General features: G+C 43.9%; 1 protein-coding gene across 5 annotated transcripts in view; it reads left to right on the top strand.

Annotated features, from left to right (window-relative positions):
• LOC121574817 (neural cell adhesion molecule L1-like protein) overlaps window positions 1-19,406 on the top strand; it is an 88,375-nt gene that overhangs the window by 33,755 nt on the left and 35,214 nt on the right. Inside the window, exons 1-11 of one of the 5 annotated variants that reach the window (XM_041887415.1) lie at window positions 5,563-5,780; window positions 15,105-15,319; window positions 15,845-15,862; window positions 16,359-16,467; window positions 16,750-16,940; window positions 17,503-17,625; window positions 17,802-17,972; window positions 18,283-18,321; window positions 18,532-18,643; window positions 18,758-18,939; window positions 19,257-19,388. In XM_041887415.1, coding sequence (XP_041743349.1) covers window positions 15,178-15,319; window positions 15,845-15,862; window positions 16,359-16,467; window positions 16,750-16,940; window positions 17,503-17,625; window positions 17,802-17,972; window positions 18,283-18,321; window positions 18,532-18,643; window positions 18,758-18,939; window positions 19,257-19,388 — 1,219 coding nt within the window. In that variant the 5' untranslated portion in view covers window positions 5,563-5,780; window positions 15,105-15,177. Of the gene's footprint in view, window positions 1-5,562; window positions 5,781-15,104; window positions 15,320-15,844; window positions 15,863-16,358; window positions 16,468-16,749; window positions 16,941-17,502; window positions 17,626-17,801; window positions 17,973-18,282; window positions 18,322-18,531; window positions 18,644-18,757; window positions 18,940-19,256; window positions 19,389-19,406 lie in introns of those variants that run through there. The other 4 variants (XM_041887414.2, XM_041887417.2, XM_041887416.2 and 1 more) reach the window with 4 other exon arrangements.

Consider the following 19,406-nt stretch of genomic DNA (forward strand, 5'->3'; position numbering starts at 1 on the left):
CTGGTGGTCCCGTACTATCATTTTCACTTTCCTTCACTTGTATTTCACGGTTTTCTATTTTTAAAAGGACTGTAAAAGTAATCTACAGCCAGAATCACCATTTTTATACTACTTCCAAGCACACACTCACACACTCACAAACCAGTTACCCTGTTGCTGTATCTCAGCCAGTGATGTATGTGCAACAGACGCTAGCGTGCATGCAGCTTTCAGAAGGTGTGCTAATCACGAGGAGTGATCCCATGATGACTGCCATGCTCACTGAGCGCACCATCTGTGCGGCTCCGCTGGGCTCTCCACCGGCCTGGTGTCTCACTGAGCGAGCTGGATGCCTCTCTGGCCCTCCTGGCCTACACCCTTGTGTCCTCCTGTCCTCCTGTCCCCCTATCTGTCCTGCCAGGGTTGTAGTCAGTCAGTCTGTCAGGGCTCATCCCTGCCTTACGGCTGTAGAGATTGACTCACCTACTGCTGAACTCACACACAGCACACAATACCTTACGACCTGCTGGAACCACTTAACATGTTCAGAACAGCATGCAGTTTCTTAAGCTGCAACAATATATTTTAAGTGTAAGGAAATATCAGAAAGATTTCGGATTTATAATAGGCACATACTTGTTATACAATATGTACAAATTTAAAAAGGTATCCTCCCTTGGTTTTCACCTGATTTATCTGGCGAGAGCTTTATGCCTTTGTTCTGATCGGACACTCTCTTTCTAGTGTTGTGCTGGATAAATTGCCCATAAACCTGGATCTGGAAACAATTGTAGAGGCCATTAAAGTGTCAAGGATAATGGAGAATTGCATATGAACATGGGCAATCAAATAGGTGGAATTCCATCTGCTTTTCATTTGCAGTCGGAGGTCATGTACAGAACCCATCAGATATCCGGCAAATTAAGTGATTTCTATATGTTGGATCAAACAGAGGTGGACGTTGTTTGTGATGGGATACGCAAACCGTGAAACAAAAACATCCTCAAATCATCAGGGGTCAAGATTTGGACTACGGCTAGTTGTCCATACACAGCTGTGGAGAGCGTTATCAAAGTGATCTGCATGGTGATATCATAAGCTGTAGTAATGTCACCGTAATGAAATACACAGGACAAATACTTTAGGGATACACAGTTCCTGTTTTCTGTTTGTCACATTCAAATTAATGCATACAGTAATTAACAATATGCTATGGCTCTGCACATGTCAGATTGCAGTATTAATATCATTTATTTTTTTACATGTTGACTAGCAGATGAGTTTGGGGAGAAAACAACAACATTGGGCTATCTGCCCAAAGTTCAATTAAACAACTTCATACTGTGTACAGTCTGTATATCTGCCAAGCCTCTGAACTTGTCTAAACTAGCTTTAGTGCCGCCTCATCAGTGATCGCTCTTGTCCCAGTGGGGATGTCCTTCTCTGACCCCAACTTACTTTACTTTCAGTCTGAGGCTTTGAAGCAATGCTTAATGCCTAAGCATAGATCTCCTTGACGGGACAGAAGGAGCTACTCAAGACCCACCTGAGCATAAAATGCCAACTGTCTAATGTCTAGAAGTATAGGGGTTAAACCGAGGTTAGACACTGCTGGTGGACACACCTCCCTCCCTCCCTCCCTCCCTCCCTCCCTCCCTCCCTCCCTCCCTCCCTCCCTCCCTCCCTCCCTCCCTCCCTCCCTCCCTCGTCACCTCTCCCTCAGTCTCCTCTCCACTCCCTCCCTCTCTCCTCTCCGATAGTCTCTTCTCCCCTCCCTCGGTATCCTTTCCCCTCCCTCTGACTCCTCTCCCCTCCCTCAGTCTCCTCTCCCCTCCCTCAGTCTCCTCTCCTATCCCCTCCCTCAGTCTCCTATCCCCTCTCTCAGTCTCCTCTCCTATCCCCTCCCTCAGTCTCCTCTCCTATCCCCTCCCTCAGTCTCCTCTCCTATCCCCTCCCTCAGCCTCCTCTCCTATCCCGTCCCTCAGTCTCCTCTCCTGTCCCGTCCCTCAGCTCCTCTCCTATCCCGTCCCTCAGTCTCCTCTCCTATCCCTTCCCTCAGTCTCCTCTCCTATCCCTTCCCTCAGTCTCCTCTCCTATCCCCTCCCTCAGTTTCCTCTCCTATCCCTTCCCTCAGTCTCCTCTCCTATCCCCTCCCTCAGTTTCCTCTCCTATCTCCTCCCTCAGTCTCCTCTCCCCCTCCCTCTGTCTCCTCTGGCCCTCCCTCAGTTTCCTCTCCCCTCTCAGTCTCCTCTCCCCCTCCCTCTGCATCCTCTGCCCCTCCATCAGTTGCCCCTCCCATCCCTCAGACTCCTCTCCCCTCCCTCAGTCTCCCATCCCTCAGACTCCTCTCCCCCCACTCAGTCTCCTCTCCTATCCATCAGGCTCCTCTCCCCTCCCTCAGTCTCCCCTCCCTCAGCATTTTTTCTGCTATCAGGGTACAGGACAATATGAGAACAACATGGCCACTATGGTGTGTGGGGCTAAAGTTGTTGATGCAGGCTATGCTCCTCAACGTGTCCTTCTCTCTTGCTTTGTTCCAAGTTGCCTGAGGGAACTGTGGTCTGGACCATGTTTCTAATTCCATTCCATTGACATGACAGGATAGATATGCCTCTATCTCACACTGGCCAGATAGTATTTGTTGATCGCTGCCTGGAGGGGATAAGAAATCTGTTGTAAATGAAACAGAATTGCAAAAAAATTATCTCACAGAAAGATCAGTGGAGAATATCTCCATTTTATTTTCTGTGTTACGATTTCTCCTTGGTCATGTGCGTGTGTACTATGAATTAACTATATCACATAGAGACCCACAAGCAAATATCATAGCAATAGCACACTATTAAAGAGATTCTCTGGTACTTTTGTATACATTTACATTTACATTTGAGTCATTTAGCAGACGCAAGCCAGTAGCTCTGAAGTAGCGCTCACGAGCCAAAACGGGTCCCTGAAAATTGCTTACTACATCACAAATGTGCAGATATATGTACCACGTTATTGCTCGCTCTCTCGCTCGCTCTGCTGTGTGTGCATCTTGCTAACTGTCACTCAAATGGCGAGGATTTGGAAAATAACGCTGCACAGCTTTCAAACTATGGATTTCATGGCTAATTGAGGTAAGACAATAATTCTGCTCATAGATTATGCATGTATGAACTACACATTGACACATCCAGCCCAAATCTGGAGGTTTAAGAAATATGTACTAGTCACCAAAGTTCCGGAGCATGTTTTAAATATGTTGGATGACATAAACAAAGCTTATTACAGCTTCTAATTTATGTAGCTACAGCTACAGCTCTAGTCGATCTTCGTGTACTGTGAGTCTCCCACAGACTGCTCCATGGCATTTTAACAAATGGCTTTAAGTGGAATAAATGTTTGCTTTTGCGCCTCTATAAATCATGTCCCATTCATGTAATCTGTGAGGGCAGAGGTGTGAATGGGTTAGAGCGGTCGAGAGCGGAGGTGGAAGACGGGAAGAGGAAGTCCCCGGGGCTGTGCCCAGGACAATGTCAGGTTTGTCTGGCCTGAGTGCATGAACACTAAGCTTTTGGGAACTGGCAGCTTACCCCGGGACCTTCCATCCCGTCGTCCTCGCCTCCAGAGCTGTCCAGCTCCAAGCATTAAGCGTTTGTGTAAAGTTCATAAGGCTTCCCTCTGTTTGTGTGGCCATAATTGGGGCTTCATCCTGCTGCTGCTCAAAGAGAGGGCTGAGGGTCTTGGAGGACCTGGCTGCCGCTGGGTCTGGCTCTCTCTGTCTCTGCAGAGGAGAGGCATGCGAGTGTTCTCAGTGTCTGGTGCTGGCAATCTGCTCCTCACATTATCAAAAGGCCAATGTCCTCCTTCGACTGTCCAGAACAGATCCCAGCCATTACTTCAGCTCTAAATTATGACTTTTTAAGGTCACATCCGTCATCTTTGTGTCTTCTGGAAGTCATAAAAAGACACGGAAAATCATGCGTTGATACAGGTAACTGCCAAAATAAAGGAAACGCCAACATAAAGTGTTAGGGCGTTGGCCCACATCGAGCCAGAACAGCTTCAATGCACCTTGACATAGATTCTACAAGTGTCTGGATCTCTATTGGAGGGATGCGACACCATTCTTCCATGAGAAATTCCATCATTTGGTGTTTTGTTGATGGTGGTGGAAAACACTGTCTCAAACCAGGTTTCCATCCAACCTTTTTATGCGAGCAAAGTACATGTTTGATAAAAAATGTAACGACAGGCCTGATGGAAACAGCAAAGGCGGGATCTTTTTGTGTCTGTAAAATTATATGTAATTTTGGTGAACTATCCCTTTAATGTAATTAGTTGAAGTCACAGAGGATGAAATTAATATTATCTCAGAATGGAATGCACTTATATGAATTAATCATAATAGAATTTCTAATGAAAATAATATAGCCTCCATATACAGTATGTAATGGCTTAATGTACTTAATGTGCATTGATCCCATAGCAAAGCGTCCAATTATCTAATGTGTCCATTTGAAGCATTAAAGGTATAGAATATAATTCCCACCATTTCCCAACTGTCAGCACAACTGTCAGAACCTTGCAGTGGGCCTGCACAAACAGTCATGCCTTTGGTAGGTTTTTTGCTGCGGATTTATGACCTGCATCAGCATAATTCAAGCATGACATCAGCATGACCCTCCACCCCTCCCCCTCCGCCTTTTCATTTTCTCCCTTTCTCCTTGGTAAAGCCTAAGTCTCAGACCTGGGTCCACACCATACATCATCCAGCCTGGGCTGCTCCCTTCCCCCCGGTGTTGTCAGAGAGAGACGGTGCTTTTGTTGGGCTGTGGAGGTATTTTATCGACAGTCTCAGCTCACTCTCTCTGCTCTGCTCTCTGCTTGCTCCCCACAGGTCACACAGGCTCCACTCCCCCCCATCTGTGGACTCTTGGAATCACCAATTTGTGTCAATGAAGGTCTCAAAACCAGTCACTCAGAACATCCCAGTTTTCATTACAAAGGTTCAATGATTCTTCTGGTCAAACAAACAAAACATCATCTCCAGTCATATTATTATGCTTCCTTTGGCTGGGTGGGTGAGGTCAAGAGCAGACCTGGTCACATATGTACTGTAGGGATACTGTAGCCTGAGAGACAATGTCCACAAGCATAAAAGGAAATAAGGAGATTGTCCCTGCCTGCAAAGAGGATTGCTCCATGAGAACTGTATGTAACAATGTACGAGCATTCACTCAACAGACAACACTCAAAGACTGATCTCTACCCTGCTGCTCCCACACGTGCTCTTGTGTGTATTCTGTAACACGTGTGTGCTTAACTCTTTTAAACAGCATTTTAAGCAAAGCTTCAGGTGCAGCAAACATATTGCTGGACAGGACACTGAAGGGGGCGAGATGGAACTTGCGTTCCTCCACTTTTCCTCCTCTCTCTTCTGTACACAATAGTGAATAGCCTTTAGATGGCGCTTTGTGAGAATGATTGTCAGTGGCTTAATGAGCTTCTTTACCCAGCTAGAGGCTTTGGCAACATGTGTGTCTACAGCGCCTCTCTCATTCCATCCCCAGCCTGTGTGACTGGATCCAGACACATCTAGAGCAGTCCCTGGGATTTTGACAGACCCTTTACATTTACATTTTAGTCATTTAGCAGACACTCTTATCCAGAGCGACTTACAGTTAGTGAGTGCATAGATTTTTCATACTGTTCTATGCTCTGATTTTCCCTTTGGATTGGATTGGATTGCCTGTAGAGGGAATGTTTGTTCATATGTATCTCGCGAGGGACCAGTGCGGAAAATGGAGTTAAGTCTTGTAAGTACTGTCTTGTCTTGGGATGTTTCTCTGTGTGCGGCACAGTAGCTGGCTGTTGGATGTGTTGGTCTTTGCACATGTGGTGAGGCGCATTAAATAGAATCACCCCCTCACAGAGAGGAGAGTAGCAACATTGTCTGTGTTCAAGTGGTTACAGTGCCTTCAGAAAGTATTCATACCCTTTGACTTATTCCACATTTTGTTGTGTTACAGCCGGACTTCAACATGGATTAAATAAAATTAAGATCTCAGCTATCTACACACAATACCCATAATGACAAAGTGAACACATGTTTTTAGACATTTTAGCTAATTTAATGAAAATGAAATACAGAAATATCTAATTTACATAAGTATTTACACCCCTGAGTCAATACTTTGTAGAAGCACCTTTGGCAGCGATTACAGCTGTGAGTCATTCTGGGTAAGTCTCTAAGAGCTTTCCACACCTGGATTGTGAAACATTTGCCCATTATTATTTTCTAAATTATTCAAACAGCATGTCTGCTTTCTTTTACCCATCTACCAATAGGTGCTCTTCTTTGCGAGGCATTGGAAAATCTGTGTTTGAAATTCACTGCTCAGCAGAAGGACCTTACAGATAGTTGTATGTGTGGGGTACAGAGATGAGGCAGTCATTCAAAACTCATGTTAAACACTATTATTGCACACAGAGTGAGTACATGGAACTTATTATGTGACTTGTCAAGCACATTTCTACTCCTGAACTTATTTAGGCTTGTCATAACAAAGGTTGAATATCTAGTTTTGACATAATTTTGAATCTCTGGATAGATACAATTTTAGGACAGACTGATAGGATCGTGAACTGTATACATCAGTGCATAAGGCTGGGTGAAGTTTACACACTTAGAGGGATAACATTATACAATGTTTGAATGGACTTAAAATAGGAGTAACATACTGCCCCTAATATCTCTCCATATAGTGGGGGAAACCATAAAATACTATATATAAGTATTTTAATATTTAATCTCTGATACTGAGCTCACCCCATCCCATTCCCCCGCAACACCATACACCACAAACACACACACACACACACACACACACATACACACACACACACACACACACACACACACATACACACAACATAACACTATAAAGTCATGGAGACCCTTAGGACTGGGCGACATTTCCGACAGCTGTGTCAAACAGCTCGCCCTGCGAACGCTGTCCAGATGTCCTGCTGTAGAGCGCAGGAAGTACTAAATGGATTGCATACAGCATATTCCCCGTAAATCACAGATCGGAGCCAGGAATTTCAATGTGTTGAAAAGGGTCCTCAGGGGACAGGAAAAAGGGTAACAACCTGCGTATAGTTTTTTTTAAAATCCCTGTCGCAATTCAATATATGATTGTACTGTATCTGAGTTGGGGCATCAGAATTGACTTGTGTTGGACGGAAGTAAATTGCTTTGGGGTTTGATGGAGGAGGGGATTTGGGATATAAGTCCCATCCATCATGTCTGGCTGTGGCACAGTTTCATCAACAGTTTCAACCTGGGAAATTGACAACATCTGTCAAATGGAGTGATTGGAGGTGGGGAGGACCTCACTGTGTTTGTTCACACAAAATAATATCCCTGTCCCCACAGTCCAGGCTGTGAATCCATAACCCTCCTCTCCTGGCTACTCAGTGAGGATCATAGACTAATATGATGATTGTCCTGGGCTTGGGGCGCTCCTTTGTGACTCAAGACTTCAAAGAGACGAGAGCTGAGAAGGAAAAAATGAAAGCTTTTGGCTCACCATTCTGCAGATACACAGACAGACATATACCTTTTGCGTCACTTGTACTTGAAATGTGACATATTGAAATATTCTGTCAGGCATTTTTCTCAACCTTTGAACTCTGAAGATGTACACTTCAGTTATATACCAGCTATATGAAGCTGTTGTGTGACATGTCCCGGTGCTCATTTCCCAGCCACATTCGCTTCCAATTACAGTGATGTGTGTCTTTCAACAAATAAACACTGAATCTCACCATATCTTGAAATGAAGAGTAATGGTGAGGTGGTTGGGAGAGATTGCAGCGGTATTAGCACTGAAACAGTTTATGTCCCTGCTGTGCCTTAATGTGCTCAGCAGGCCTCCACATTTCACTGAGACAAACAGACCTTTCAGCAGCGAGCAGAGCTGAGTAGATCTGAGCAGAGCTGAGTAGAGCAGAGATGAGCAGAGCTGAGCAGAGCAGAACTGAGCAGAGCTGAGCAGAGCTGAGTAGAGCTGAGCAGAGCAGAGCTGAGCAGAGCTGAGCAGAGCAGTGCAGAGCTGCATAAAGGAACAGCTCATCAGAGGAAGAGAAAACCTTTACCTCTCTTTAACTCATGAAAGACACAGTAATTTTATTGGTCGCATACAGATGTTATTGCTGGTGTAGCGAAATGCTTGTGTTCCTAGCTACAACAGTGCAGTAATATCTAACAATACACAACAATACATACAAATCTAAAAGTAAAAGAATGGAATTTATAAAATATATAAATATTAGGATGAGCAATGTCGGAGTTCAGAGAATAAATATATGCTGAACAAAAATGTAGACGCAACTCGCAGGTGAAAAAGTGTGATGTGGAGGTCCTAGGCTGGCATGGTTACACGTGGTCTCCGGTTGGAAATACTGCCAAATTCTCTAAAGCGATGTTGGAGGCGGCTTACAGTATGGTAGAGAAATTAACATGAAATTCTCTGGCAACAGCTATGGAGGAAATTCCTGCAGTCAGCATGCCAATTGCACGCTCCCTCAAAACTTGAGACATCTGTGGCATTGTGCTGTGTGACAAAACTGCACATTTTAGAGTGGCCTTTTATTGTCCCCAGCACAAGGTGCACCTGTGTAATGATCATACTGTTTAATCATCTTCTTGATATGCCACACCTGTCAGGTGGATGGAATATCTTGGCAAAGGACAAATGCTCACTAACATGGATGTAAAGAAATTTGTGCACACATTTGAGAAAAATATGATTTTTGTGCGTACAGAACATTTCTGGAATCTTTTTTTTTCAGCTCATGAAACATGGAACCAATTCTTTACACGTTGCGTTTATATTTTTGTTCAGTGTATTCATTTTTGTATTCAGACCCCTTCACTTTTTCCACATTTTGTTATGTTACAGGCTTATTCTAAATTGGATAACATTAATTTTTTCCCTCATCAATCTACACACAATACCCCATAATGACAAAGTGAAAACAGGTTTTTAGAAATGTTTGCAAATGTTAGTATTCAGACCCTTTGCTATGAGACTCGAAATTGAGCTCAGGTGCATTCTGTTTCCATTGGTCATCCTTGAGATGTTTCTACAACTTGATTGGAGTCCACCTGTGATAAATACAATTAATTGGACATGATTTGGAAAGGCACAAACCTGTCTGTATAAGGTCCCACCGTTGACAGTGCATGTCAGAACAAAAACCAAGCCATGAGGTTGAAGGAATTGTCCGTAGAGCTCTGAGACAGGATTGTGTCGAGGCACAGATTTGGGGAAGGGTACCAAAAAATGTCTGCAGCATTGAAGGTCCCCAAGAACACAGTGGCCTACATCATTCTTAAATGGAAGAAGTTTGGAACCACCAAGACTCTTCCTAGTGCTGGCCGCCCGGACAAAATGAGCAATCGGGGGAGAAGGGCCTTGGTCAGGGAGGTGACCAAGAACCCGATGGTCACTCTGACAGAGCTCCAGAGTTCCTCTGTGGAGATGGGAGAACCTTCCAGAAGGACAACCATCTCTGCAGCACTCCACCAATCAGGCCTTTATGGTAGAGTGGCCAGACGGAAGCCACTCCTCAGTAAAATGACACATGACAGCCCGCTTGGAGTTTTCCAAAAGGCACCTAAAGGACTCTCAGACCATGACAAACAAGATTCTCTGATCTGATGAAACCAAGATTGAACTCTTTGGCCTGAATGCCAAGCGTCACATCTGGAGGAAACCAGGCACCGCTCATCACCTGGCCAATACCATCCCTACGGTGAAGCATGGTGGTGGCAGCATCATGCTGTGGGGATGTTTTTCAGTGGCAGGGACTGGGAGACTAGTCAGGATCGAGGGAAAGATGAACGGAGCAAAGTACAGAGAGATCTTTGACAAAAACCTGCTCCAGAGCGCTCAGGACCTCAGACTGTGGCAAAGGTTCACCTTCCAACAGGACAACGACCCTAAGCACACAGCCAAGACAATAAAGGAGTGGCTTTGGGACAAGTCTCTGTTTATTATATCAAATAAAGCTGGTGGTTTGGATATCCTTTTCTAAATATTTAACATAATCAAATAGCCCATATTTTGACAAAGGAAGATACTATAGACACAGAATAGATACGGTAGAACAGTATTTTATTCCAGAATGGTTAATGATGGTTTTAAAAGCGATGACTGTGCCCTTTTTTGTCATAGTAGGTCGTATGGTGTCACCCAGGGATGTGTCCCTCTCTGTCCCTGGTCACAACAGTTCATATGGGGCCAGTAAGGTCATTCGTAATTTCTCCGCTTGGGACAGAGGTCAGCGACCATGCAGTTAATCTCAGAATTCACTCCATATCCACATCCATCTAGAGCCCTATAGCTTGATTCCCTCATTCCTTTACGTCCCTCTTGTCATGTTTCTCCTACCCCCCTCCGCTCTCCCTCTTACACAGCCCCAGCCTCATCCACCTGCTCCATGCGCAGACAGACTCGTGCAGTATTAATGGTGTGGTAATTGAACTGTTCGCTCTCTGGCATGCATGCTAAAACAGAATGAAATTGAGCCAAATCTCAATTAGACAAGTTTATTATTTAATATTGCGCTGACTTCCTAATCTCATTAAGGGCCTTGTTTCTGTTTTGCTCCTGCTGCTTCTGCTGAAGTTTTAATAATGAATGAACTCTTCCCGCTCATAAGCATGTAGAGGAATCTCGTCTCTGACTCTGTTCGCCAGAGGTCAGAATGTAACCCATTGCAAATAAACAGGAAATATGATTATATTATAGTAAGTTAACTGAATGCATCCAAATAAAACTACTTTTAATGAAATTCCTGGGGTCTACTTCCCCTTTAGTAGTTAATTATTCAAAATTGTTTTAAAATAATTCAAACAAGATGTGGGTGTGTCTAGGCCGGGCAGTGTTTGATGTAGCCCTATTAGTCAGTAAAGAGCTACACTCTTATGTTTTTTGCCTAGAACCAGTCTCAAATCATTTGTATAAATGAGCAATTGACTTGGCAAAAACAGAAAGAAAACAAAACAAAAAATACCTAATTACCGGCAACAGGCTAATTGCTGTTTAATTATAATAAATTCTCCCAATGTTTTAATTGTACTTCAGTCATTAATTGGGAGTGTGTGGGGAGCATGGCGCGACTGTCTTCCCGGTGTCGCAGCTCTTTAGTGAGGAGAATATTTTAATCCAGTTTGACACGAAGAGGATCTGCTTAATCCCATTACAGGCTTGCAGCACATCAAACTACAGAAGGCCTGTAGAGACACAGACACCAGACACTTCTGCCTGTCTGTCTGTCATACTGCAGAGGCTGCAGACACTCTCCTGTCTGTCGTACAGCAGAGTTTTGCATGTAAAAGAGGCAGACTGCAGACAACTGAACGGCAAAAGGTTGAACAGCATAGCATCTTTCAATGGCAACCGTTAAGGACACTTTAGAGTCCTTCAACGGCGCTTCACCATTTTTATTTAGCCAATTTGACTGCTTTGTCTATATCTTGAGAATACCTCCTCTCATTTAGAAAGTGTTGAAGTGTTGTGGAAAGTGTTTTATTATGTTGTAGTTAGAATCTCCAGAACAGAAAATCATTGTTATAAAGCCAGTGAGGAAATTGTGAATTCTTCAGTATATCAACAGACCCTTGACTTTGGTGTATAGGTCAATGTTAGGATTCCATGCCAGACCAGATGGCTGAACTAGGAGACTGAATGGATAGAAAGCATGCCAACCAGAACACTGTGCCAGTAACATCTCATTATGAAGGGAGACGTGGGTGTCTTTGATTCAGCCTGGAGCCTGAATGATGAGGATGGGGCTTCTCAATCAAATGAACCAGCAGGTAGAGCGAGCATGGAGTAGACGTGACTTCCCTCTCTGCCTGCCTCTTACATTTCCTCTGTTATCAGTCTTGTGCATGGTGCTCATTCTGAATGAGAAATGGTTTTTGCATATCTTGGCAGGTAGCCCACTGTAAATGAAAGAGAGCGAGAGCAGAGCAGCGTGCTACAGTATGTCAATCAGAGTTGAGTTTAAAGCATGGCTCCAGACTGCACATGGCCCACATTCGGTCCGTATCCCCTGTCCCTCTATCTCCACCCCAGGACAGCTTCTGTTCCCTCTGAGCCTCGGCTAAGGGAGGTCAGAGTTCATATTGGCCTTCTCATGGTGAGCAGCTTTTAACCTGCTGTCAGCATCATCAGCCTCAGGCTCAAGCTATTGCTGCTGAAGGAGAGGAATAAGAGCAGCCTGCAGTCTTAGAGCAGGCTCGCTTCGGCCCCACTCAACTGATTCATATAGGCCCTGTAGCCTATACTGTGTGCCGGGTTAGAGATAGACATCCCAGTCTCCAACCAATTTAGCCCCTATATGTTTTATGAACCTCCCTCAACCAGATGGCCAAGTTGGATCTAGCTAAATGCTCAACGAGGGGGAGAACCAATTCAATCAGATGGCAAGTGATCAAGCACAGTTTGAACAGAACATAATCCATCTAAGTGGTTGGTTGATAAAGGCCCTAAGAGAAACGCATTGTCTTGGAGGGATTGTAAAAACCTCCCTCTTAAACTCACCAAACCTCCCAATAAAGCACTGGCCAATTAGTAAAGTGAGGAGTATTCTGTGTCCTACCTTCTGATTTTAATCTGTCATTTGCAACAAAAATCACAGTGTATGAGAAAAGAGTGAAATGGGAACAACATTATCAAGCCTGAGGCATTTCTCCGGTCCGGACTCATGGATCATAACAAAGCCATGTCAATCTGAGGTTGGAGGAAAAGTCAATGGCCTAGTATTGTGATTAAGAGGGGTTGGTGTATTGTACACTCTGTTGTCTGTGGCTCTGCCGGTGACATCAGGCAGGTCACCCACTAGGTCAGATTAACCAGGATGGACTCACAAAGGCCCCAGACAGAGTTAATACCATTAGCATGAGGCATGGGGAGAGAGTTCAGGGTTCGTGTCCATCTGAAAACAGAGCCTCCTAAAGAAATGAATTAAATCGACTCTTTCACTCCTTGGTCAATTATTCAATTACTTCTCATGAACTGCCATTTGACCTCTGTGTTTCCTATTGAATTTGGTAACTGAGAGAGAAGATACAAAAAGAGGAGCAGTGTTTTCGGTCAGTATGATTGAAAACACACCAGTAGAACGCCAGCTGTTTGTTAAAACTACCGGGTGTGTTGGAGCGTGGCTATCTCTTGCGTCCGGTTTCGCTCCGTCCTCCTGAAATAAAGAGCTTAACACACACAGATTCCCAGTCAAATCCATTTTTTGGCATTAACTTGAAACTCCATCATCATCACGAGAAGAGACACCAGTTCCAAACACTTGTAATTACTGGATTTGTGTGCTTGTGATGAGAAGTGTTCAGCTATTTCAGTGGACATTTGTGAGGACTCCCTGAAGACCCATGAGCATTATAAATAGGCAATTTTATTTGTCTTCAATTTCTTAATACTAGTGGACTGTTATTCAACATTGTCTGGTGTATCTGCTACCCTGCGTTTTACCAACTAAAATGACCCAATGGCCTGGGTCAAAGCCAACTTGAGGGAGGCTAATGAACAGATACCCCAGAGATTCTGTTATAGAACAGAGGCTGGTGGGCAACATTGCCGTCGAGGTGGACAATCCTGCACAGAGCTCTATCCCCCACAATCCTGTGCTCTGGCCATACTGTACAGAGCTCATTAGGATTCAAGCCGCTGGCCTGTTAGGTGGAGAATGACCCGTGCCCTCTGATCCTGGGACCCACTGGTTGTCAGATAACAAATAGGTTATTCAGTGTGTTGAGTGGTAATGTGTGTGGACCAAATACTATTGCTATTCTTTGGAAGAAGACTATTGCTAAGTCTGAGGACCATGTGTGATCATCATGGCTGTGTTGTGTTCTCTTTGAATATTCAGAGAGGAGCCGACAGACACAGAACAGCAACAGCCTGATGACAGACGCTGCAGCAGGGTTGTATCTTAATGATGTAAATAATTCGCTCCATTGTGGAATGAATTCATAATTTTCACTTTGAAATGTGGAACATGCATTAATATAGCCACAGCCTCATGTATTTATGTATTTAAGCTCTTGTTCTACGGTGCATGAAAAACCACTCTCTCTAGCTACCTTGCCACACACTCCAACAGACAATAAACAAGAAAACAATGTGTGTCTCCAGGGAACAGGGAGATATAGAGACTTAATATTTAGATTTTTGTCACAGTAGCATTTTAAAGGGGCAATCAGTAGTTGCTACATCCATTATTGGACTTATAAATGAATTATATGTACACACTGATTCTTGAAGAAAATAACATATAAATGCCTCATGAGCTTAACCCTCCCGTTGTCCTAGGGTCAAAATGACCCGCCAATGTGTTGAACCAACTTTCTTTAATTTTTATATTTTTGGGATCATTTGTGAGAAGGAGGCAGTGAGACTTTAAAGAAAGCATCACTGCCTCCTTCTCACAAATGATCCAAAAAATATAAAAATTAAAGAAAGTTGGTTCAACACAGTGGCGGGTCATTTTGACCCTAGGACAACGGGAGGGTTAATTCAACTGTCGTCCCCCATCAGAACCCAACATATAAGCTTGTTTTTCTCCAATGTTTGTAAACAAAGTAAATGTAAACAAACACTATATAGCCTCAAAACATGGTAAAAACTATCATTTTGATATCATGGATGGTCAGTCCTTGCATCCATAGCTCTGTCAATTAATTTAAGAGTGGTTTAATGTATGCACTCACTAACTGTAAGTCGCTCTGCATAAGAGCGTCTGCTAAATGACTAAAATGTACAAATGTAAAATGTAAAATTTCACCAGCCTCATCTCTCAGCTTTTTACCGAAATGGCTGATTGCCGCTTTAAGCATGAAGCCCAGAATGTGGTCCCTGCTGATGTGACTGACTGCTGTGCTGGAAACGTGTGTTGTGCCTGACTGAGCATCTCTCTCAGTCACCAGGGGTTCTCTCTCTGCCTTGTGTGGGATTGCCTTACTGTCTGTCTGCCTGACGTGTGGGTGGATCTGGATTCATGGGAGGCCTCTCTCACTCTGTCTCTCTCTGTTGTCTGTGCTGCACTTGCAGGTCCCACGTCTTCTGCATGCCATAGAGGTGAACTGAGAGCTGGAAGAGAGCAGCGTGCGTCACTTCCCCCAAGATGAACTCTGAGATTGCTGTCTGCTGTGGAGTGATGAGGATGAGGTCGTCGAGGTGGAGCCCAGGATTGGCTCTCCTGGTGGGTGTGGTCGCCATTATCTGTGCTTTTCACCCAACCTCTGCCATAGACATACCACTGGAGGGTAAGTGCTCACTTTCCATTAAAGTGCCTGGGCAGGATACCATAAAGCTTTTTTAAAGTATAGTATATTGATTTTGTTTTCCAATATCTGTAATGGTCAAAGCCATCCACATGTATTCTTTGAAATATTGAGTATTCTGTAATTCTGTATCATACTGAAAATCAGTTATATTATATTCATGGATGGAACACATCCTTGGCTGGGTTTTGGTTTCTTGTTTAAATCAGGTTTCTTCATTCTCTTGTATTGGGGCTGTGTATCTTACAGTTTCCTTGGAAACGAGTATCAGGTTTTCCTCCATCTAAATTATTCAGAAACATCTCTTAAGGGGCCACATAAAAATAACATTTCAAAAATGCAACGCATACTTATGTTGATGCAAGGGGATTCATTTCCTGCAATCTCCTTAAATGTGGGCTAAAGTGTTTTATTTATAAAGGTCTACAACCAACACAAAACTGGATTATGCTTAAACTTCTGTCTGTGTTTTTGTTTGTTGTCTTCCTGCTGCCATGGATATTCTAGTTTTAGGTCATGTAAACAGTAAGTTTGCTCTGACGTTCCCTGTCCCATCCAGCATTAGTGACCGTCTGTCTGTCCTCACTTAATCTCTTGGCTCAGTGGTCAGCAACACAGCAGTTGTACCATGTGCCATCCTCCTTTTATTCACACAATCAACATCTTAGAATTGGATTGTCTTGAACTGTCACCCACTTAGTGGCATGTAGTTTTAACCTGCACCACTGGTCCTACTGGCCTGACCTCATGACGCTAGTTTTACTGTTGTTGTCATCTGTAGTTGTGTAGTATATTTCTAACACATATCACTTAAACAAGAAAGAAAGCATGGACAAAGCAGAACAGGTTCAAACAGTATGTGACTGTGAAATAGAACTATTGTAAAAGGAAATATCATCATAATGGAAATTAATCATCCCATAACACCTAATAATAGAGTGTGAGAGATTATGTTATAAGAAATCTGTAGGTCTATGGAGTTTTCTTAATTAAAGTGTTGTCCCTGTTGTCTGTTGTCCAGTTGAGCAGCTGCCCACCATCACAGAGGCGTCCCCCAGCTCTCTGATCGCCTTCCCCTTCGATGAGAGCTTCCCCATGACGTGTGAAGCCAAAGGGAACCCCGAGCCAGAGTGAGTAATGAGTATCCTACTCTACCATTCCATACCCAGCAGATGGGAGAGGGACTACCCAGGAGAGCTCGCTAGCAGCCCAACAGACAGCCCACCACCGGCCATTGATTTGGCATGTCACCTTGTTTTTGGGTGTTTGATTTCATGATGTGAAGTCTTGCACATACTGTGAGTGCCAACCTCGGACACTGAACACACTGTGTACCTTTGGCTGAAACACGAGACATTTTCAAGGTTAACGTTGAATGTTATCAGTGACTGATTGAACTGTTGATTTTGTAGATTCTGGTGGACGAAGAATGGGGAAGAGTTTGACCCTTACCAGGACCCGAGGCTGATCAAGGAGGAAAACACGGGGACGTTTGTGATCCCCAACACTGGGAACCTCACGGAGTACCAGGGAACATACCGCTGTTATGCCTCGAACAAACTAGGGACAGCCATAACGGAGGAAATTAAGTTTGTTGTGCCCCGTGAGTAGCATACATCCATACATCCCTAAGATCTTTGGTGCTCCATTACAGTTCTTTCAAAGTGATTCAGGGCCTGGAATCCAATGTGTCGCTCCATCGTGAGTTGTTTGTTGTATTAGCCATGGCAGAAAGTCATTGAACCTCCAGAGCATTCCACACCCAGTTGCCTCTCATCTATACCGATATAGACCGTGTGGCAGAAGGAAGACTGATCTAGCCTCTCCATCATTTCCCTTGGTACATTTTTCATATAGTTCCAAAGCATAGTACATAAATCTTTAAAGAAATCCAGACAGAGGGGAACTGTGACTAAATTTGTTCGTGCTTCAACCATTCAGTGTGGCTGACATGCAGCACAACAGTACTAATGACAAGCCAATATCTAAAGAAGGTGTTGTAAAATCCAATTCACTGGCTCAACACAAACACCTCCACACACAACCAGCACAAAACACTAATATCATAGGACTGCCACCTGCTGGAGAGAAAGGCAACTACACTAAATGACTGACAAATCATTGTAAACTTTTTTTTTGGTGGGGGTGGGGGGGTGGTGGAATAGATGTACCGAAGTTTCCTAAGGAGAAGATTGATCCCATCGAGGTGGAGGAGGGTCAGCCTGTCATTCTGGAGTGCAACCCTCCTAAAGGAATCCCTCCTTTACAGATCTATTGGATGACCATCGGTAAGTGACTAATGGCTTCCCAGAGCTGACACCCTGACACGCCCTGGAAGAGGCCTGTCTAAGTCATGTCCAATCCTTTGTGTTGACACCTGCAATTTTATTGACGCACAATTGCTCAAATAAAACCTACTAAAATCTGGTTTATATGGAATTTCCTCCTCTTTCCACCTCCTCAGGCCTTCAGCACATAGAGCAGGATGCCAGGGTGTCCATGGGTCTGAACGGCGACCTGTTCTTCTCTAATGCTCTGGAGAAGGACAGCCACAGAGACTACTGCTGCTTCGCTGCCTTCCCCAGGATACGCACCATCGTACAGAAGAATGCCATGTCTGTCATAGTCACTAGCAGTAGGTGTCAATCTAAAAGACTGTGATTACGTTTATTTATGATCTCAGCTACAGCACAGAGCTTGTTATGGTTAGGAAAGGGCTTTGTTTTGATCACCATAATGGTCTCAAGCTCTGATCCAATGCATTTGTCATTATGATCATGTGCATGATTAAGAACATTCCCAATATCCAACAGCATCTCCAAAGTTTTCTTTGCCATGCTCTTGATGCCACTGATGTTTTCATTCATTTAAACCACCGCCTTGTCTGTCACTTTTGTTCTATGGATGCTTTGTACATTTTCATATGTTACCCACCTTCATTTCAGAAAATTCAAACAGTGACTCAAGTAGCAGTCCGGGTCATGGTAAGTTACGTTCCATACCATATATCTGTCTAGAACACCCCCTCCATTTTTCCATACCAGAGTGTGATATGGGGATCCAAAGACTACATTGTAGGTTAACAGTTCAAGCGACCCATTCATTGCCTTCTTTGAAAAACCACTTTAGTATTTACCAGTTTAACTAACTAACTAAGCATAAAAACACTGATTGTTTGTATTCTATTCTCAAAGCCAATTCAATCGTGGAGAGAAAACCAAGTCTTCTGATGCCCTCTGGTGTCAAGTCGGAGACACAGCTGGTGAAAGGTGATGAGCTACTACTGGAGTGCATTGCAGAGGGCTTGTAAGTAAACCTACCTATGTTTCAACATGATATCTGCTGTACATGCCACTGAATGTAAAGCAATTACAACAACCTGCTCATACAACATTTCACTGACCCTCTTCTTTTATTCAGTCCAACTCCCAAGATTGAGTGGGGGAAGATAGGCCACAGGCTGCCTGACAGAGCAACAATAGAGAACCATGGGAAACTCCTGAGCATTGACCAGGTCGATGAAGACGACAGTGGGAAGTACAAGTGTAAGGCTAAGAACATCCACGGAGAGGCCGTCCACTACTTTGACATATCAGTGGAAGGTATGTGTATCTGAAAAAAAGCTGTATAGTTTAAACTGAATTTAGGTTTAACTGTAGGAAGGTACATCATAATAGTAACACATTTTCATGAGAAAGAGTGCCATCTAGAGTACATTGAATGAACTGCTTTTCAAGAGGGCATCAAAAAGTCACAATTTCAGAATTGTCTCTGGGTGGATAACACAAACATCATAAGTATTTTGATTTCCATGTAATAAATAAATAAATTAGCCATTTATTGAGATGTGTAAACTGTGGCCTGGTGCCCTCCCTGGTTACAGATGGTTTATGTCTGTCTTTGATGTTGGTCTTTCCAGAGCCTCCTCGGTGGGTGTCTGAGCCTGAGAGCCAGCTTAGTATGATTGGCTCAGAGGTGCTCATCAAGTGCTCCGCCACTGGCACTCCTCAGCCCACCATCCAATGGAGGGTGAATGGAAAGCCTCTTGAGGGTATGTTCTCAGTGTACC

The sequence above is a fragment of the Coregonus clupeaformis genome, chromosome 10 (genome assembly GCF_020615455.1).
Source record: "Coregonus clupeaformis isolate EN_2021a chromosome 10, ASM2061545v1, whole genome shotgun sequence".
NCBI classification, from domain to species: domain Eukaryota; kingdom Metazoa; phylum Chordata; class Actinopteri; order Salmoniformes; family Salmonidae; genus Coregonus; species Coregonus clupeaformis.